This window comes from Pelobates fuscus, chromosome 8, assembly GCF_036172605.1.
Source record: "Pelobates fuscus isolate aPelFus1 chromosome 8, aPelFus1.pri, whole genome shotgun sequence".
Lineage (NCBI taxonomy): Eukaryota > Metazoa > Chordata > Amphibia > Anura > Pelobatidae > Pelobates > Pelobates fuscus.
Window position 1 is genome coordinate 157,651,091 of NC_086324.1, and position 25,055 is coordinate 157,676,145.

Here is a 25,055-nt window from a genome sequence, read left to right on the forward strand (position 1 = left end):
ATATACCCCCTTACTGTATTAAATGTAACATTATATCCCATATACCCAGTTACTGTATTATATGTAACATTATATCCCATATACCCTGTTACTATATTATATGTGTAACATTATATCCCATATACCCCCTTACTGTATTATATGTAACCTTATATCCCATATACCCTGTTACTATATTATATGTAACATTATATCCCATATACCCTGTTACTATATTATATGTAACATTATATCCCATATACCCACTTACTGTATTGTATGTAATATTATATCCCATATACCCAGTTTCTGTATTTTATGTAACATTATATCCCATATATCCCCTTACTATATTATATGTAACATTATATCCCATATACCCAGTTACTGTATTATATGTAACATTATATCCTATGTAACCTGTTACTGTATTATATGTAACATTATATCCCATATACCCTGTTACTATATTATATGTAACATTATATCCCATATACCCAGTTACTGTATTATATGTAACATTATATCCCATATACCCTGTTACTATATTATATGTGTAACATTATATCCCATATACCCCCTTACTGTATTATATGTAACATTATATCCCATATACCCAGTTACTGTATTATATGTAACATTATATCCTATATACCCCGTTACTATATTATATGTAACATTATATCCCATATACCCACTTACTGTATTATATGTAACATTATATCCTATATACCCCGTTCTATATTATATGTAACATTATATCCCATATACCTCCGTACTATATTATATGTAACATTATACCCCATATACCCTGTTACTATATTATATGTAACATTATATCCCATATACCCTGTTACTATATTATATGTAACATTATATCCTATATACCCCGTTCTATATTATATGTAACATTATATCCCATATACCCCCTTACTGTATTAAATGTAACATTATATCCCATATACCACCTTACTATATTATATGTAACATTATATCCCATATACCCCCGTACTATATTATATGTAACATTATACCCCATATACCCTGTTACTATATTATATGTAACATTATATCCCATATACCCTGTTACTATATTATATGTTACATTATACCCCATATACCCTGTTACTATATTATATGTAACATTATAGCCTATATATAGCCTTACTATATTATATGTAACTTTATATCCTATATACCCTGTTACTATATTATATGTAACATTATATCCCATATACCCACTTACTATATTATATGTAACATTATATCCTAGATACCCCGTTCTATATTATATGTAACATTATATCCCATATACCCCCTTACTGTATTAAATGTAACATTATATCCCATATACCACCTTACTATATTATATGTAACATTATATCCCATATACCCCCGTACTATATTATATGTAACATTATACCCCATATACCCTGTTACTATATTATATGTAACATTATATCCCATATACCCCCGTACTATATTATATGTAACATTATATCCTATATACCCTGTTACTATATTATATGTAACATTATATCCTATATACCCTGTTACTATATTATATGTAACATTATATCCCATATACCCTGTTACTATATTATATGTTACATTATATCCCATATACCCTGTTACTATATTATATGTAACATTATATCCCATATACCCACTTACTATATTATATGTAACATTATATCCTATATACCCCGTTCTATATTATATGTAACATTATATCCCATATACCCAGTTACTGTATTATATGTAACATTATATCCCATATACCCTGTTACTATATTATATGTTACATTATATCCCATATACCCACTTACTGTATTATATGTAACATTATATCCTATGTAACCTGTTACTGTATTATATGTAACATTATATCCCATATACCCTGTTACTATATTATATGTAACATTATACCCCATATACCCTGTTACTATATTATATGTGTAACATTATATCCCATATACCCCCTTACTGTATTATATGTAACATTATATCCCATATAACCCCTTACTGTATTATATGTAACATTATATCCCATATACCCTGTTACTATATTATATGTAACATTATATCCTATGTAACCTGTTACTATATTATATGTAACATTATATCCCATATACCCAGTTACTGTATTATATGTAACATTATATCCCATATACCCTGTTACTATATTATATGTGTAACATTATATCCCATATACCCCCTTACTGTATTATATGTAACCTTATATCCCATATACCCTGTTACTATATTATATGTAACATTATATCCCATATACCCTGTTACTATATTATATGTAACATTATATCCCATATACCCACTTACTGTATTGTATGTAATATTATATCCCATATACCCAGTTTCTGTATTTTATGTAACATTATATCCCATATATCCCCTTACTATATTATATGTAACATTATATCCCATATACCCAGTTACTGTATTATATGTAACATTATATCCTATGTAACCTGTTACTGTATTATATGTAACATTATATCCCATATACCCTGTTACTATATTATATGTAACATTATATCCCATATACCCAGTTACTGTATTATATGTAACATTATATCCCATATACCCTGTTACTATATTATATGTGTAACATTATATCCCATATACCCCCTTACTGTATTATATGTAACATTATATCCCATATACCCAGTTACTGTATTATATGTAACATTATATCCTATATACCCCGTTACTATATTATATGTAACATTATATCCCATATACCCACTTACTGTATTATATGTAACATTATATCCTATATACCCCGTTCTATATTATATGTAACATTATATCCCATATACCCCGTTCTATATTATATGTAACATTATATCCCATATACCCCCTTACTGTATTAAATGTAACATTATATCCCATATACCACCTTACTATATTATATGTAACATTATATCCCATATACCCCCGCACTATATTATATGTAACATTATATCCCATATACCCCCTTACTGTATTAAATGTAACATTATATCCCATATGCCACCTTACTATATTATATGTAACATTATATCCCATATACCCCCGTACTATATTATATGTAACATTATATCCCATATACCCACTTACTGTATTGTATGTAATATTATATCCCATATACCCAGTTTCTGTATTTTATGTAACATTATATCCCATATATCCCCTTACTATATTATATGTAACATTATATCCCATATACCCAGTTACTGTATTATATGTAACATTATATCCTATGTAACCTGGTACTGTATTATATGTAACATTATATCCCATATACCCTGTTACTATATTATATGTAACATTATATCCCATATACCCAGTTACTGTATTATATGTAACATTATATCCCATATACCCTGTTACTATATTATATGTGTAACATTATATCCCATATACCCCCTTACTGTATTATATGTAACCTTATATCCCATATACCCTGTTACTATATTATATGTAACCTTATATCCCATATACCCTGTTACTATATTATATGTAACATTATAGCCTATATACAGCCTTACTATATTATATGTAACTTTATATCCTATATACTGTATTACTATATTATATGTAACATTATATCCCATATACCCTGTTACTATATTATAGGTAACATTATAGCCTATATATAGCCTTACTATATTATATGTAACTTTATATCCTATATACCCTGTTACTATATTATATGTAACATTATATCCCATATACCCACTTACTGTATTATATGTAACATTATATCCTATATACCCCGTTCTATATTATATGTAACATTATATCCCATATACCCCCTTACTGTATTAAATGTAACATTATATCCCATATACCACCTTACTATATTATATGTAACATATCCCATATACCCCCGCACTATATTATATGTAACATTATATCCCATATACCCCCTTACTGTATTAAATGTAACATTATATCCCATATACCACCTTACTATATTATATGTAACATTATATCCCATATACCTCCGTACTATATTATATGTAACATTATACCCCATATACCCTGTTACTATATTATATGTAACATTATATCCCATATACCCACTTACTGTATTATATGTAACATTATATCCTATATACCCCGTTCTATATTATATGTAACATTATATCCCATATACCACCTTACTATATTATATGTAACATATCCCATATACCCCCGCACTATATTATATGTAACATTATATCCCATATACCCCCTTACTGTATTAAATGTAACATTATATCCCATATACCCAGTTACTGTATTATATGTAACATTATATCCCATATACCCTGTTACTATATTATATGTGTAACATTATATCCCATATACCCCCTTACTGTATTATATGTAACCTTATATCCCATATACCCTGTTACTATATTATATGTAACATTATATCCCATATACCCTGTTACTATATTATATGTAACATTATATCCCATATACCCACTTACTGTATTGTATGTAATATTATATCCCATATACCCAGTTTCTGTATTTTATGTAACATTATATCCCATATATCCCCTTACTATATTATATGTAACATTATATCCCATATACCCAGTTACTGTATTATATGTAACATTATATCCTATGTAACCTGTTACTGTATTATATGTAACATTATATCCCATATACCCTGTTACTATATTATATGTAACATTATATCCCATATACCCAGTTACTGTATTATATGTAACATTATATCCCATATACCCTGTTACTATATTATATGTGTAACATTATATCCCATATACCCCCTTACTGTATTATATGTAACATTATATCCCATATACCCAGTTACTGTATTATATGTAACATTATATCCTATATACCCCGTTACTATATTATATGTAACATTATATCCCATATACCCACTTACTGTATTATATGTAACATTATATCCTATATACCCCGTTCTATATTATATGTAACATTATATCCCATATACCTCCGTACTATATTATATGTAACATTATACCCCATATACCCTGTTACTATATTATATGTAACATTATATCCCATATACCCTGTTACTATATTATATGTAACATTATATCCTATATACCCCGTTCTATATTATATGTAACATTATATCCCATATACCCCCTTACTGTATTAAATGTAACATTATATCCCATATACCACCTTACTATATTATATGTAACATTATATCCCATATACCCCCGTACTATATTATATGTAACATTATACCCCATATACCCTGTTACTATATTATATGTAACATTATATCCCATATACCCTGTTACTATATTATATGTTACATTATACCCCATATACCCTGTTACTATATTATATGTAACATTATAGCCTATATATAGCCTTACTATATTATATGTAACTTTATATCCTATATACCCTGTTACTATATTATATGTAACATTATATCCCATATACCCACTTACTATATTATATGTAACATTATATCCTAGATACCCCGTTCTATATTATATGTAACATTATATCCCATATACCCCCTTACTGTATTAAATGTAACATTATATCCCATATACCACCTTACTATATTATATGTAACATTATATCCCATATACCCCCGTACTATATTATATGTAACATTATACCCCATATACCCTGTTACTATATTATATGTAACATTATATCCCATATACCCCCGTACTATATTATATGTAACATTATATCCTATATACCCTGTTACTATATTATATGTAACATTATATCCTATATACCCTGTTACTATATTATATGTAACATTATATCCCATATACCCTGTTACTATATTATATGTTACATTATATCCCATATACCCTGTTACTATATTATATGTAACATTATATCCCATATACCCACTTACTATATTATATGTAACATTATATCCTATATACCCCGTTCTATATTATATGTAACATTATATCCCATATACCCAGTTACTGTATTATATGTAACATTATATCCCATATACCCTGTTACTATATTATATGTTACATTATATCCCATATACCCACTTACTGTATTATATGTAACATTATATCCTATGTAACCTGTTACTGTATTATATGTAACATTATATCCCATATACCCTGTTACTATATTATATGTAACATTATACCCCATATACCCTGTTACTATATTATATGTGTAACATTATATCCCATATACCCCCTTACTGTATTATATGTAACATTATATCCCATATAACCCCTTACTGTATTATATGTAACATTATATCCCATATACCCTGTTACTATATTATATGTAACATTATATCCTATGTAACCTGTTACTATATTATATGTAACATTATATCCCATATACCCAGTTACTGTATTATATGTAACATTATATCCCATATACCCTGTTACTATATTATATGTGTAACATTATATCCCATATACCCCCTTACTGTATTATATGTAACATTATATCCCATATACCCAGTTACTGTATTATATGTAACATTATATCCTATATACCCCGTTACTATATTATATGTAACATTATATCCCATATACCCACTTACTGTATTATATGTAACATTATATCCTATATACCCCGTTCTATATTATATGTAACATTATATCCCATATACCCCGTTCTATATTATATGTAACATTATATCCCATATACCCCCTTACTGTATTAAATGTAACATTATATCCCATATACCACCTTACTATATTATATGTAACATTATATCCCATATACCCCCGCACTATATTATATGTAACATTATATCCCATATACCCCCTTACTGTATTAAATGTAACATTATATCCCATATGCCACCTTACTATATTATATGTAACATTATATCCCATATACCCCCGTACTATATTATATGTAACATTATATCCCATATACCCACTTACTGTATTGTATGTAATATTATATCCCATATACCCAGTTTCTGTATTTTATGTAACATTATATCCCATATATCCCCTTACTATATTATATGTAACATTATATCCCATATACCCAGTTACTGTATTATATGTAACATTATATCCTATGTAACCTGGTACTGTATTATATGTAACATTATATCCCATATACCCTGTTACTATATTATATGTAACATTATATCCCATATACCCAGTTACTGTATTATATGTAACATTATATCCCATATACCCTGTTACTATATTATATGTGTAACATTATATCCCATATACCCCCTTACTGTATTATATGTAACCTTATATCCCATATACCCTGTTACTATATTATATGTAACCTTATATCCCATATACCCTGTTACTATATTATATGTAACATTATAGCCTATATACAGCCTTACTATATTATATGTAACTTTATATCCTATATACTGTATTACTATATTATATGTAACATTATATCCCATATACCCTGTTACTATATTATAGGTAACATTATAGCCTATATATAGCCTTACTATATTATATGTAACTTTATATCCTATATACCCTGTTACTATATTATATGTAACATTATATCCCATATACCCACTTACTGTATTATATGTAACATTATATCCTATATACCCCGTTCTATATTATATGTAACATTATATCCCATATACCCCCTTACTGTATTAAATGTAACATTATATCCCATATACCACCTTACTATATTATATGTAACATATCCCATATACCCCCGCACTATATTATATGTAACATTATATCCCATATACCCCCTTACTGTATTAAATGTAACATTATATCCCATATACCACCTTACTATATTATATGTAACATTATATCCCATATACCTCCGTACTATATTATATGTAACATTATACCCCATATACCCTGTTACTATATTATATGTAACATTATATCCCATATACCCTGTTACTGTATTATATGTAACATTATAGCCTATATATAGCCTTACTATATTATATGTAACTTTATATCCTATATACCCTGTTACTATATTATATGTAACATTATATCCCATATACCCACTTACTGTATTAAATGTAACATTATATCCCATATACCACCTTACTATATTATATGTAACATATCCCATATACCCCCGCACTATATTATATGTAACATTATATCCCATATACCCCCTTACTGTATTAAATGTAACATTATATCCCATATACCACCTTACTATATTATATGTAACATTATATCCCATATACCCCCGTACTATATTATATGTAACATTATACCCCATATACCCTGTTACTATATTATATGTAACATTATATCCCATATACCCTGTTACTGTATTATATGTAACATTATATCCCATATACCCTGTTACTATATTATATGTAACATTATACCCCATATACCCTGTTACTATATTATATGTGTAACATTATATCCCATATACCCCCTTACTGTATTATATGTAACATTATATCCCATATAACCCCTTACTGTATTATATGTAACATTATATCCCATATACCCTGTTACTATATTATATGTAACATTATATCCCATATACCACCTTACTATATTATATGTAACTTTATATCCTATATACCCTGTTACTATATTATATGTAACATTATATCCCATATACCCACTTACTATATTATATGTAACATTATACCCCATATACCCTGTTACTATATTATATGTAACATTATATCCTATATACCCCGTTCTATATTATATGTAACATTATATCCCATATACCCCCTTACTGTATTAAATGTAACATTATATCCCATATACCACCTTACTATATTATATGTAACATTATATCCCATATACCCCCGTACTATATTATATGTAACATTATACCCCATATACCCTGTTACTATATTATATGTAACATTATATCCCATATACCCTGTTACTATATTATATGTTACATTATACCCCATATACCCTGTTACTATATTATATGTAACATTATAGCCTATATATAGCCTTACTATATTATATGTAACTTTATATCCTATATACCCTGTTACTATATTATATGTAACATTATATCCCATATACCCACTTACTATATTATATGTAACATTATATCCTAGATACCCCGTTCTATATTATATGTAACATTATATCCCATATACCCCCTTACTGTATTAAATGTAACATTATATCCCATATACCACCTTACTATATTATATGTAACATTATATCCCATATACCCCCGTACTATATTATATGTAACATTATACCCCATATACCCTGTTACTATATTATATGTAACATTATATCCCATATACCCCCGTACTATATTATATGTAACATTATATCCTATATACCCTGTTACTATATTATATGTAACATTATATCCTATATACCCTGTTACTATATTATATGTAACATTATATCCCATATACCCTGTTACTATATTATATGTTACATTATATCCCATATACCCTGTTACTATATTATATGTAACATTATATCCCATATACCCACTTACTATATTATATGTAACATTATATCCTATATACCCCGTTCTATATTATATGTAACATTATATCCCATATACCCAGTTACTGTATTATATGTAACATTATATCCCATATACCCTGTTACTATATTATATGTTACATTATATCCCATATACCCACTTACTGTATTATATGTAACATTATATCCTATGTAACCTGTTACTGTATTATATGTAACATTATATCCCATATACCCTGTTACTATATTATATGTAACATTATACCCCATATACCCTGTTACTATATTATATGTGTAACATTATATCCCATATACCCCCTTACTGTATTATATGTAACATTATATCCCATATAACCCCTTACTGTATTATATGTAACATTATATCCCATATACCCTGTTACTATATTATATGTAACATTATATCCCATATACCACCTTACTATATTATATGTAACTTTATATCCTATATACCCTGTTACTATATTATATGTAACATTATATCCCATATACCCACTTACTATATTATATGTAACATTATACCCCATATACCCTGTTACTATATTATATGTAACATTATACCCCATATACCCCGTTCTATATTATATGTAACATTATATCCCATATACCCCCTTACTGTATTAAATGTAACATTATATCCCATATACCACCTTACTATATTATATGTAACATTATATCCCATATACCCCCGTACTATATTATATGTAACATTATACCCCATATACCCTGTTACTATATTATATGTAACATTATATCCCATATACCCTGTTACTATATTATATGTTACATTATACCCCATATACCCTGTTACTATATTATATGTAACATTATAGCCTATATATAGCCTTACTATATTATATGTAACTTTATATCCTATATACCCTGTTACTATATTATATGTAACATTATATCCCATATACCCACTTACTATATTATATGTAACATTATATCCTATATACCCCGTTCTATATTATATGTAACATTATATCCCATATACCCCCTTACTGTATTAAATGTAACATTATATCCCATATACCACCTTACTATATTATATGTAACATTATATCCCATATACCCCCGTACTATATTATATGTAACATTATACCCCATATACCCTGTTACTATATTATATGTAACATTATATCCCATATACCCCCGTACTATATTATATGTAACATTATACCCCATATACCCACTTACTATATTATATGTAACATTATATCCTATATACCCTGTTACTATATTATATGTAACATTATATCCTATATACCCTGTTACTATATTATATGTAACATTATATCCCATATACCCTGTTACTATATTATATGTTACATTATATCCCATATACCCACTTACTATATTATATGTAACATTATACCCCATATACCCTGTTACTATATTATATGTAACATTATATCCCATATACCCACTTACTATATTATATGTAACATTATATCCTATATACCCCGTTCTATATTATATGTAACATTATATCCCATATACCCCCTTACTGTATTATATGTAACATTATATCCCATATACCCTGTTACTATATTATATGTAACATTATATCCCATATACCCACTTACTATATTATATGTAACATTATATCCTATATACCCCGTTCTATATTATATGTAACATTATATCCCATATACCCAGTTACTGTATTATATGTAACATTATATCCCATATACCCTGTTACTATATTATATGTTACATTATATCCCATATACCCACTTACTATATTATATGTAACATTATACCCCATATACCCTGTTACTATATTATATGTAACATTATATCCCATATACCCCCTTACTGTATTAAATGTAACATTATATCCCATATACCCTGTTACTATATTATATGTAACATTATACCCCATATACCCTGTTACTATATTATATGTAACATTATATCCCATATACCACCTTACTGTATTTAATGTAACTTTATATCCTATATACAGCCTTACTATATTATATGTAACATTATATCCCACATACCACCTTACTGTATTAAATGTAACTTTATATCCTATATAGAGCCTTCCTGTATTATGTGTACCATTATATCCCATATAGCCCCATTACTGTTTAATATGTAACATATGCCATATAGCCTATCTCTACCTTGGAAACATAGGTTTAATAAAGCTGCAGTGGAGGAGGGAGAGTGGATACTGTAATACTCTGCAGATTCCTAAACTGTAGATTGGTAGCCTTTACCTTATGTTAATCATGTCTAGTTCTGTTAAGATCAGTATGTACATTATCAGATAAACATGTTCTTGGCTATTAGTCTGTACATGGAGACACCTTGCTGCATAACAATTCAGAATTATGGAATTGTAATTCTACTAATCTGTGGATTATGTATTTAATGATTATCGTATCACAGCCTCAGAAGCACAAAATGCACTTTTTATACCTTTTTATTCTAGATATATATTCTTATTGCATACATGAATGCACGTCATATGACATCTTAAAAAAATGTACACCAAAAAATCCTTAATGGCTTGCTTTGAATTAAACTATTCTAAAGCTGCTGAAAAATAGATTTAATTTTTACTCCTCAATACTCCATTTACTGACCTCTACAGATCAGTGAACCCTACCAGGCCTTGAACCTGTGGCCCCGAGGTTTGAGCAGCTGGTCCACAAATGTAATTTTACAACAGCTTTCTATTGATGGGACTTGACGTAGCGAAGGTTGTTGCAATGGCTCAGACAAGTTAAAGGAGATTGTCTTTGTCTTCTATTAATAAAAATAAAATATAATATATTGTAAAGCATGTAAAACCCTTGTTTCAGTATAAAATGGTGGCCTGATTTAAGGATCATCAGCTCTTCAAATGTTTAACATTAAGCAAAAGACAATCTAGAGTTAACTGGAAACTTCACGATTTAAAATTTTCATGAGTTTTATATTAATGTACTGTGTAAGGATATATATTTTTTGTGTTGAGGCAAATTTTACATGTGCAGTTAGTTTTGTGGAATAATTGCTCAAATAATTGAAATCAGCTGACTAATTTTAAACATTTATTTTTATATAATTAATATATATTTTTTTAAATTAAATATTTTATTTAAATGGGGTCTGGCCCCTTTTATAAGATGGTTCCAGCAGAATATCAGAATTTGCATAAAGCATACTGATTTGAATAAGACCTTATGAATTTTTAAAGCTCAGATTAACTCTGTAACTCCTGGTTTGAATAATTATCTATATACATTCCTTGGTCTTAGGTAGAACATTATAACGCACTAGTTGGGGCATATGTCATTGTAGGCAGCACTTCCTCACCTGAGAAAGGTGAATAGCTGTCTATCCTAGTGGTAGTATTGACTATTTGAAGCATAACGTTTAATAAACTTATCTTTGATGTTGCAGGACATGTTCGATCAGATGATGACGGCCTGTGCAAAAAATAAATACTTAAAGGAACATTGTAGGGTAAGGAACACAAAAATGTGTTCCTGACACTATGGTGTTAAAACCACTATCTAGCCACCCTCCTTGCCCACCTAAATATAGGAAAATCTTACTTGTATTCAAGTCTACAGCTGCTGGCTCTGCCTCTGATCTGCCTGCTTGGCTGACATCATCAGAGCCATTCACAATGCTTTCCTATAGGATTGACTGAGACTGTCAAGCAGGCAGATCAGAGGCAGAGCCAGCAGAAGTCAAACTCAGCCTTGGCCATTCCGCATCTACTCATAGCATGGGCAGACACAGAGCCTGATTTCAGGAGGGGCACTTGTAGATTATTTAAAGTAGTGGTTATGGTGCCAGGAGTGCCGAGACTCCCTCCCAGAGTAAGTAGTCACACCGTTTAAGAACAGTTTGACAACTTACCTGGGGTCTACTGGGATCTGGCACTGTAGTAGGGCATCAGAGCAGTGGTGTGTGCGTGAGTGGTGCAATGTGTGAGGCGTGCAGTGTGAGTGTCGCAGTGTGAGTGTATGTGTGAAGAGTGCAGTGTGTGTATGTGCGGGACAGTGTGTGTGTTGGGTGTAGTGTGTGAGCGGTGCAGTGTGGATGTGGGAGGGTTGTAGTGTGTGAAGAGGACAGTGTGTGAGCGGTGCAGTATGTGTGTGTGTGAGGGGGCAGCGTATGTCAGGGGTGCAATGTTTGTAAGGGGCGCAGTGTATGTGTGGGGCAGTGTGTGTGTGAGAGTTGCAGTGTGTGTCTGAGGCTTGCAGTGTATGTGTGTGTGAGGGGGCAATGTGTGTAGGGAAGCAGTGGGGGGTGTAGTGTGTGTGTGGGGGGTGTGTAGTGTGTGTGTGAGTCAGGCAGTGTGTTTTTATGGGAGTGCAGTTAATCTGTATGGGGGCAGGGTGTGTGAGTGAGGGGTGCAGTGTGTTTGATGGGTGCAGAATGTGTGTATGAGGGGCATTGTTTGTGTGTATGGGGGCAGTTTATGTGTGTGTAAGGCAATGTGTGTATGGGGGGAGTGTGTGAATGTGTAGGGTGTTATTGTGTGTGTGGTGTGGAGGGAAGCAGATCAAAGAAAATATAACTTTTTATATGTTTTTTAATTTAAATAAATAAATAAATGTGTTGTATACCCCCCCCCCCTTTCCCCCTCTTCCTTACAATTGCCTAAGAGGGGGGTTCATTGCTTTCCATCCCTTTTGGTCCGGTGGAAAAGCACTGGCAGTCGTAGTAGTCCATGGTAACCGAGGCAAAGCTCTGCGATAGCACCAGCCCTGCATGTGCTGCTAGAGGAGAAAAATCAAGAAAGAGAGTAAGCGCGAAATAACAATAAGGCTGCAACCCTTAAAGGGGATCCCTCAAAAACCCTTCAAATACAATAAGGATAAAAAACAAACAAAGAAAAAGGTTGCGCCAAAATAGACAAATATAAATATGTGAATAAAAGTCTTAACCGAAAAGATCTTCTTTAGATCAAATAGTCTATAAAGTGCTTGATCAGGAACAATGTCCTCGCTGTCCTTCCCCAGGGGGATCCAATATTATGAAACGATAAAACAGATAAAAAGACCAAATAGTGTAGTACGTCCAATACGGTACAGGAAATAATAAAAGATAAGTAGTGCACTCACATGTATTAGAGCTATAGCTAGCTCTAGTATGAAAAGCGTACAGCGGTATGATTTCCGCTTATGGGATATGGTGCAGGCTTCTTCTTCCAAGGGTATGTTCCACACTCAAAATAAAAAGAGAGACGACCACGAGTGCTCACTGGGTAAAATAGTATAAATAAAATACATAAAAAGGTACTCACAAGTGTGGAGCAGACAAACTGATCCTTGACGACAGCGTTGGTGGTATGATCTCCACCTCAGGATTACTTGGAGTCCAGAAAGATAAAATGCCATGTAAAAATAATGAAAAATATATATAAGGTGTATTAAAAGATGATTGGCACAATAAAAAGTGACCAAAAAATCTTTAATAGCATAAAATACACAATATAAGTTTCCACAAACGCGTTTGTGGAAACTTATATTGTGTATTTTATGCTATTAAAGATCTTTTAATACACCTTATATATATTTTTTATTATTTTTACCTGGCATTTTATCTTTCTGGACTCCAATTGGATTACCAGACGGTGCTGACGGATACATCTTCCCACATCCCATAAGCGTGGATTATACCGCTGTATGCTATTCACACCAGAGCTGGTCATAGCTCTTTAAAATGTGAGTTCTCTACCTCTTGTTACTTATTGCATTTTTGGACTCTAGACGAACTGCACTATTGGTTGCTTTCTGCCTCTTCTCTGTTTCATATATGCGAACTAACACCCTGAGACGTATCCACTCCCATTGAAGAGAATACGTCTTATAAAATTTCCCTGATTATCTACTGCTACTCTAGTGAGACCTCCTACCCTCTCTAAGATTATTGTATTTGTATTGGCGCAGCCCTACTCCATCTTTTTTGTGTTGTAATGTAAACATTCAATTTTCTCTGAAAGACGGTGTTTACTGCAAAAAGCCTGAAGGTAATGATTCTACTCACCAGAACAAATTCAATAAGCTGTAGTTGTTCTGGTGACTATAGTGTCCCTTGAAGGATATCCAGTTCAGCAACCTTAGAAACTAATCAGCCAGCAATATACACAAGCCAGCTCACATACAAAGACTGTAGAGTCCCCTTTCCCTTCTTCTCCCTTCTTCTTTCTCTTTCCCGATGCTTGTCTTCTGACCTTTTCTGCCTCATTCCCTCAGACCTCTGACATCACAAATTCAGCTCAGGGCTGAGGATCTATCTTTTGGTCACCCCTGACGCAAGTGGCTCCAACATAATTCACCAACACGTGAAGTTGTAAGTGTGAAAACCCACTATTCACCAGATTGCACAACTATGCTACCATGCGAGATCTAGTTGGTCTCCCCAGAAACCGAACTGCCCTGCTACAATCTGTAATGAATGCTGCCGCTAGGCTGTTCTTCACCACCCCTCACTCCTCCCATACCTCGCCCCTATGTCGATCTTTACACTGGCTTCCTGTAGGTGTCAACTCAAAATACTAACCCATACCTATAAAGCTCTAACCAACTCTAGCCCCTCTTACATTTCTTCCCTGATTCATAGATATGCCCCTTCTCGGTCTCTTCGCTCTGCCGGTGACCACCTCCTATCCGCTGCTCGCACTCTTACTGCTAACTCGCGCTTGCAGGACTTCTCGCAGACGGCTCCCTTCTTTAGGAACAGCCTGCCTACCCCCATCAGACTCTCCCCTAGTCTTCAATTGTATAAAAAGTACCTCGAAATGCTTATGGACTCCCAGAGTAACTAAGCTTTACCTGTCTCTTGCTCTCCTAAAAGAGCCACACTCCACTCTCTCCACCAGCTCTGCTACTTTTCCACCTTGTTTGGTGGCTGTCACCCTTGCTGCCCTGTTGTGAATTTGTACCCCACCTTCTCTAGACTGTAAGCTCATTTGAGCAGGGCCCTCATCTATCTATTATTCCCATGTCACTGTGTAATTGTCTCATTTATTGTATCATAATATTGTAAAGCGCTGCGGAATTAGTTGGCGCTATATAAATACCAATAATAATAATAATACTAACAATAATAAAGGATAGCATCGCCACTTATCCAAACGGCACCTTGAAAAGTTCAAACCACTATGTACCTCCAAGAGAATTTAGTGTCTGTTTTTGCCTTGGATATCGACAGAGAAAATCTTGGCTGACAATCAGAAATGGAGCTTGATGAGGGAGGGAACAGAGATGAAGAATAAATGATTATTTCATATAAGCCAAGCATCTCTTCCATCTGCGCAGTTTACATAGAAACGGCTCCAATACCAGTTCAAAATTATGAATATTGGTGTTTGGTTCTAACATAATTGTTTGCATGTGATGTGTATACAGTGTGTGTAGAGGGAAATAAATGATGCAGGAGATCATTTGTATTTGCTAAGAAAAGGTTATTTAATTGCACTTCAAGTCATTTATAATAACTTAAGATTTGCTGAGGCAGGTCCCATAAGGATCTTTTATTATTTCGAGACTGCTGTATGATAAATTATTTGCGTGTGGTTAAAGGATGATGAATTCTTAAAACCAACGCCGTAATGATTTTTTTTTTTTCCCCACAACAACATGGTTTGGGTTTAACCACAACAGTACCAAATGATTGGTGTTTAGATGCTTGCACAACAGCTGTCATTGGAGAAAGAACTCGTGAATCCTCAGAGCGGGGGACAATTTGTTAACCTCTACCTCTGAACAGGTTAAATTATCATGAATACTTGCGAACCACGAAAAATCCATCATATCTTTTGCGATTAATAGAAACAAATATATCAATAAAATTGACAAGTTAAAAGAGTGATGTTTTCCGCAGAGAGGTGATTTTTTTTTCTAAGAAAGGTTGGTGGGTGCTTGGAATGGCCGTCCAGCAGAGGTGGTAGACTAGTGATTAATACAATTGAAGATAGAATGAATGCGTTAATTACACACATGCTGACCAAAATGTTATTAAAAAAAAAAAAAAAAGACATTTGGAAGCTTGACGGTCGAATCACAACTTTTAGACCAAAGCAGCCGAGTTAGAGATTTTTTCGCAATTTGACTATTTTGGCCTAATCTTTGTATTTTCCTTTACAGTTCGCAGTTTAGTAAATAACCACGACACCTAGAGTGAGCAATAACATCTTAAATGAGTAGTTTGTGTTTTACATGAGACAGTTGCATTTTATCTTACATTAATATTGATATTTATTTATATACCATTACCTTTCTAATGTGATTTAGCCTTTATATCATACAAGTAAAAAATATATATTTTTTAATTTGCAGGATCTATAAAACAAGGTATACTTGGAGTGTTTTATACCACCATGCATTGGTCTTGGCATTATTGCATTAATAAGAGCTCCGTTGTAATGTAACCATTATCTTGTTTTTTAGGTCATGCTCGTGGGCGATTCTGGTGTGGGAAAGACCTGCCTGCTTGTGAGATTTAAGGACGGCGCGTTTCTCGCCGGCAGCTTTATTTCGACCGTTGGGATTGATTTTCGGGTAAGAGGTCTCAGACAATATTGGATTCCTGTACACATGCTCGATGCGGAGTGGCTAATTATATCCCTATGAAAACTTGTGGCTTTACTAAACTTGCTATCGTGTATTAGTTTCATATTCATATTAAACACTCTAATTTGCTTTCTAATTTAGAGATTGTACCATGTTAAGATTCATTGTGTGGTGAGGTGAAAAATACCCAATGTATATTATAGTAACGAGTTAAAATCAAGATAAAGGACATAGATTACTCTTGGTATCAAGATCATTGCATCTAAAAAGAACATTCTGCTTTTGTGATTTTATTTTCTAAATCTATTCTGCCTATAGTAGAGGTAGGCAACTCCAGATGTTGTGGACTACATCGCCCATAATGCTCTTGCAGCCATAATTTTGGCAAAAGATCAGGGGAGATGTAGTTCTGTAACATCTGGAGTGCCGAAGGTTGCCCACCCCTGGTCTATAGGGTAACCGCTGCCATGATCACAGACACTGGCTGGCTGAATGTTTTGAGAATTGTAGTCAATCTGGACAGTTACAGGATATGCACCCCTTCTCTAGAGGTTCCCCTTGAATTTTCTGCATTACCATTTTATCCTTAACTTGGATCAATGTGCTGATGGCCTGCTAATGGGAAAATCTGCCCTGTAATATGTATAAGTCATATGCTGCAGGGGGGACGACGACTTTTCAGGAAAAAACTGCCTTGATAAGTAAATTGTTATTGTTTCATGTACAATATGAATTCTACGTATTGCAGAGAAGCACTTTTCATGTCCCGTACATCAGCGCGAAGAAGTGATGTGTGTTCTGAAAAAGTGTGCTGTATTTGGGGACTCTAGAGCACCTTAGCCATGTGCCTTACTGATCACATTCTATTATGTTAAGATAAAAAACAACAGATTTTTTTTTTATCTATCCCTGTTCTTTGAGCGCTGGCTGCGTCGGTACTTCGTAATGAAGGAGTTAAGTCAGAAAGTAGCAGACGTCTAGCATTATTGACTCAAGTGCCTCGGGCAGTCTGCATGACAAAGGCTCAGATACAAGCAAACACCAATCGCAATGAATGGAATATTGTGTCTGCCCTGTTATTAACATCTCCCTAGTGGGAAGAATCTTGCACAAAGATATATACAGGGATGGAATCGCAATGGGCCATCGCTGCAGTATATAGCAAGAAAAATACGACCGGCAGATACCCCTCTTCAAGCAGCCATGAGTGAATGAATATTAATAAAAGAGCGCTTTATATATATTATTTGGATGTAAAAAAACACAAGCGTTTTATTGTAGTGGCACTCTTTCTGTAGGGCACTCTCTTATAGTGTTTATTTAATTTTTTTAATTTTTTTTGTTATTTACGCACCACAATTAAAACCTTCTGCTATTTCCCAAGATGGATTCCAACGCCTATGGCTGGCAAGGCCTCATGGGAGATGTAGGTGTATAGCATCTGACAACCTTTTTATTGGTCACTATTACATTGATATTTCAAAGTATTCTGAGACACCACGTGTTACTGTGTTGCATCTAGTCCCAACGTGACCTTTTAATTTTTTTCTTTAATTTACATGGTAAACATCACATGCCTTATATTCAGCTTTATAAATGTTAGCACAATGCTGCAGGGTGTGCCAAAGCAGTTTACAGGTCTATTTACTGAAGTCGAGTCATTGGGAGTTGACAAGAAGCTGCCCCATCTGTTCCAGATCTGGTGGATAGTCCTGGTATTTTTTAATTTCTGGTGTTTCACATGTGGGACACAAGAGAAGTGTCCCCAAAAAGGCCAGAGCGAGCCTGTCATTCAGTGTGCTCACCCCAATGCTGGGGCATTTCTGCTTGTAAGAGAACACGTATACAGAAATCTCTGCATCGGCATCCCTGATTGGCTAGTTTGCATCCTTGCACTCCCCATTTTGTCTGTAATGTGTCACCACCCCTCCTATCTAGGGCTTGATTAACATGCTGCAGCTCTAGGCCTATGCCCATGGAATAGGCTCATTGTTAAACATTTAAAAAAAAATAAATGATTTTTTATTTTATTTTACTCTTCACATGCTCTTGCTTAACCCCTTAAGGACCAAACTTCTGGAATAAAAGGGAATCATGACATGTCACACATGTCATGTGTCCTTAAGGGGTTAAAGGATCACTCAACACTTAAAAAATAAAATAAATAAAAACACCCAAAAACTTAGTTTAGTAGATATACCCCAAATGAATACATACATGCATATTTTTATGCATGTATTCATTGGGAGTATAGTCTAAAAGAGATTACAAAAGCCGCAGGTTCTTATGACTGCAGCCTTTTTAAGTCCTTCCCTTTTTTGCCTGAAGACGCTTTCAGTCTCTTCACAAGGAAATAACCAATCAGAGGATTCTCTATGAGAAGCCTATGACTTGGTCCCCTAGCTGAGGAGGTGGTCTGAGGCCTGGGAGGGAGGCTAGCAAACTCAAGTAGAGAGTGCCTGCTACTTTTGTTAGCTCAGGGGAGCTAACGGAAGTAGGAAGGAATTCTCCCTGGCTGTTTGATTGACAGCCAGGGAGGAGTTCCCTAGTTAATTTAGAAAAGTGCTGATTTTTCACAGAAATTAACACTTTTATAAACTGGTGTTAAGCTAGGGTACACCTAACCCATAAAGCATTTCAGCACGCGGAAGTGCTTTTAGGGTGTGGAGTGGTCCTTTAAGTATGAAAACTTAAGAGGGATGTAGGGGAACAAAACCTGTGAGTCCTGGCTGACAATAAAATTAGTTAAGATAAAGCTGACTTTGCTCACTATACAAATGCTCTTGCTCCTTCAGGCTCTCTAACACTGTAGCATGTCCCCTTTCTTCTACACTCGCTACATACACCTTTCATCTGTCCCAGACTGTATAGCATAAGCTTCTGCCTGCTAGTAAGCAGCTTAGGAGAGGGGTGGACCAGCGACTGCTAGGGGACAGTTCTTAGAAAGTATGAGCTCAGGGGGGCGGAGCTCAGCCACCAGCCTGAACGGACGCCATACATGCAAGCTCCTCCAAGCGACAGAGAAAAAACCCTAAATAAACCCAAAACGAACACCCAGACGGAACCCAAAACCCGCCAGTCACGTTCCCCAATATCCCACAAGGCGATAGATGCCTTTTTTTCAGCCAAAGGCCCAACCCGGACGAAAACGGAAAACCGGGGCCTACCCCACGTTGTCCCTGCCAAGCCTAGAAGCACTCCTCCGGCAACGGGCGAACGACTGCTCTCCCCAGGCACCACCGGAGGCCTCACCCCACACGCCAGCGATGGGTCGCCGATCGCAAAAGACGGCAGTGGTGGAGCACAGAGACATCGGAACGATGTTCCAGAGGCCCATGCAGCTCCAATCCACACCCGCGGAGCCCGCGCGACAGGCCGCTGATACAAGGCCTGAAACCCACACTAACTCTCACGAACAAGAAGGAGCGGAGGGGGCGATGGACACTCACCTGCAGCCGTCAGAAGCTCCCACAGACACTTCACCAACGACCAGGCAAGATCTAAAGGTACTACTGATGGACTTTCACAAAATACTAGCTGCCGAACTAGCTCCAATTAAAAATAGCATGAAGGCCATCACAGACCGGGTACAGGCCTCGGAGAGGGACATAGCAGAAGTCCAGACACAGGTACATGAACTCCAGACCTCGGTCCAACAATTATGGTCTCACCAAAGGGCTGTCACCTCACACATCACAGCAATGGAAGATCGTCACCGCCGCACCAATGTTAAGATAAGGGGTGTTCCAACTGCAGTTACAGCAGATGAGCTCCCTCACTATGCCAGACGGTTGCTGACTTCCCTCTTGTCCCCTGCGGTAGCCAAAAAAATGATTCTTGAAGGAATATACCGCCTACCAGGACCCAGGGGGACACCGACAACGGCACCAAGAGATGTGATACTAAGGTGCTCTACAACACAAGATAAAATACTCATAATGTCATCTCTCAAGGGCAAAACCCCCCTGCAATTTGAGGAAGCCTCCCTGTCGTTTTACCAAGATCTCAGTAAAACTACCCTCCTGTGGCGAAAAACGTTCCAACCGGTGACCAGCCAGCTTCAATCAGCTAAAATAAGCTATAGATGGGGAGCAAACGGATCCCTGACGGTATCCAGGAACGATGGCGTACACACGCTCACCTCCATGGAAGACACTGCATCATTCCTAACGGCCCTGGGACTGGCACAGCTACCGGACACCACAAGACAAAGAGCCTGCACCTCAACGTCGACCTGGAACCCGGTGCATGCAACACCCTTCATCCCGAGAATGAGGAATGAGAGGACGGCAGAACCAGGAACAAGCACCAGTGAGGACCCAACATAAGACGACAGCCCGGCCGAAGACCAGCCAGCCACACCAGCCGGTCTCTAAGTTCACCTTGAGACTGTCTCAGGACATTATGTATATCCCATTGTTCTCCCAGTTCCCCCCCCCCCCACACACCCTATACCAAGGGCCGTGCAACTGTTTATTCACACCAATAATAGGGCACTGCAGATACATAGGCAACCACACCTAAGGTTGGGGACATCACCAGCACTCTACCCCCATAACGGGGAATAGCAGCACCCCACCACATTCACACATGTGGCAACCGCCACACTTCTCCCACACTCACCCCCCCCCCGCAGCTCCCATGGTCAGGAGCCACTACACACTACACTAGGCGTACTTTATATACTCAACACCCCCACGGGACTCACACAACTTACGCCTTGTACCGAAGAGGCTACAAAACACGCTACACCACAAGCCCATAAGCTGCACGAACAAACCATAGGACCCTCTACGAACAACCACAGCACACCGACTCTCACCCATAGATCAGCTAATACACAAACACCTCAGAACAGAGTGATGACACAATAGCGATCAAGGCTTACACAAACATGTTAAAAAAATAAAATAGTGCGAGAAAGTAATGTGACCCTGCTCAAACGCAAAATGTCTAAGTTCCTCTTACCGAATGCTGTAACGACCATACTTCGCACTGAAAAATAAAGAATTAAAAAAAAAAAAAAAAAGAAAGTATGAGCTCAGGGTGCTGTCTGCATGGTATGCCTTTTGTTGGCCAGTCTGCATGATTGGCAGGCAGCCTGTCATGCATTAACACCAGGTTGACCTAATTCTTCGGGCAGACTCTGACCCTTTTTGGGCAGTTCTGGTTAAGTGATTTGTGTCAGTGGCCCAGCCTTTTACTCTGCTGACCGACATTCTGCTTCACTGGACACTGCTGTTAGGGGGTGTAACGGATCACCTGGCACCCCGACTGGGTACCTCCGTTGAAGGATGCTCCTAGCGCTTCCTGAGGGCTCCAAGCACTCTAGCAGACACCACAACCACCGCAGGCCGAACGTCTCTTCCTTCAGAGCGAAGCAGGAACAAACTTTTAAAAGAGCTTAGGAGTGATTATAGCAAGGGAATATGCAGAGCACAGCAATCCCTTGTAGCAGATTCCCCCAATAAGAGACGGCACTCCAAATTGAGGGTGAAGTAGAACTGTTTAATGGAAGCAAGCACTCACAAGTTATACAATTCCTCAGGCCAGAGGCACACCCCCTGGACCTGATGGAACACTGGCACACAAAGGACACGAACCAATCAAAACAATACCCAGTCATTACAGCAAAATCCTCCCCTCTGCCTGTGATATAATTACTGAACACAATGGGTTAACGTAATTATCACAGGCAGGAAAATACACAGTTTTACACAATATTCATAACTTTAAAAGTATGCATCACCTTCACATAAAACTTACATTTTCAGAATCTGCATACTCCAAATACAAACATATGTCAAAATCATACAAATTGTCCAGTGGTTCAAAAGTTAGCTGGAAGTCCCTTTTTGACCGACTGCAAGCATGGCTTGGCTGTGGTTAGCCAATTATCTCCAGCATACAGAAAATATCTCTATTCACAACAACAGTAAAAACACATACAAATACATAATTCCTATTGTACTGAACAGAACCCCCACGCTCAATATACCCCAACAGCGCTCAGATCCCACGAACAGAATAAAATCGCCATGGGGTTAAAGTTTAGCAAGGGCCATACACAGTCCAATAGAAGTCCATAAGCCCCAAGGCTGTTGTTAAAGGGCACAATCTCCCAGGAGCCATAGTCAGAAGGTAGGAGGCAGGCAAACAGGCCCCTCCAAAAACCAGTGGCGAGGTCACAGGGGGTATGGATTTACATGAAAGATGAAAGTGATAGATTAGCATAGGGTATGTGTTTTCTAAAAGCTATATCCCGTGAGTTTCCCTCCAGCACCACTACCACCAGATACATGACCATTGGGAGGTATGACTGTTTTAGTGTTTTCTGTCGATAAGATTCTGTACTTAGAACCATCATTATTGTCAGCACCAGGCCCAATGGGCTCTTTATCTGACCCTGCTCCTATCCCAATTTAATATCTTTTTATGATGGAAAGTATGACAATAGCCAGGTAACAAAAATGTTTTACATTTATTTGTTTGCCATCTTGCCAGAACTCTCTGTCTGGCCATTAAACCTTTTCTTTCAATATAATTTTGGTTTGGAAAACATGGCCTGCACAATATAATTGCAAATTCCACTTGTTTTAGAGAAATGATTAAAACGATAGCTCTTAGAAGAGGCAGTTGATATCCAATATGTACTATATGGATTGTTGTTACATTCATTGTTGATTATTGCTGTATATTTATTTAGTGGTAAATATTACATTACAAGTATTTTATGGTGGTGGAGGGGATCATTGTAACAATTTCCACCGGCTGTTGAAAGTCACTAGTCTTACGATAGATCAACAATGTTTGTCTTATTCATGCAAATTAATGGCAGAAGTCTAATTAAAATATTTATCATCCTTAAATGCATGACTGGGATTGCTGTAGGATAGCTAATGAGTGCACATTAATATGTATAAAATTCATATGAGAGCAAATAGAAACTCACAAGATAAATTAGGTTTATTCAATAACTCTGAGTTCTGGCCAATTAAAGGAACATTCCAAGCTCCGTGACCGTTACCGCTTATTATAGCTTGGGAGGCCTCCGAGTGACCATTACAGTTTATTGTACCTAGGCAGACTCTGCATCCTCCCCAGCTCC

The 25,055-nt window shown here is 35.4% G+C and overlaps 1 protein-coding gene across 1 annotated transcript in view; it reads left to right on the plus strand.

Moving 5' to 3' along the window:
- RAB26 (RAB26, member RAS oncogene family) overlaps window positions 1–25,055 on the plus strand; it is a 257,039-nt gene that overhangs the window by 23,113 nt on the left and 208,871 nt on the right. The window contains exon 2 of the mRNA XM_063430498.1: window positions 17,825–17,935. Within this exon, the coding sequence (XP_063286568.1) occupies window positions 17,825–17,935 (111 nt within the window). The remainder of the gene's footprint in view (window positions 1–17,824; window positions 17,936–25,055) is intronic.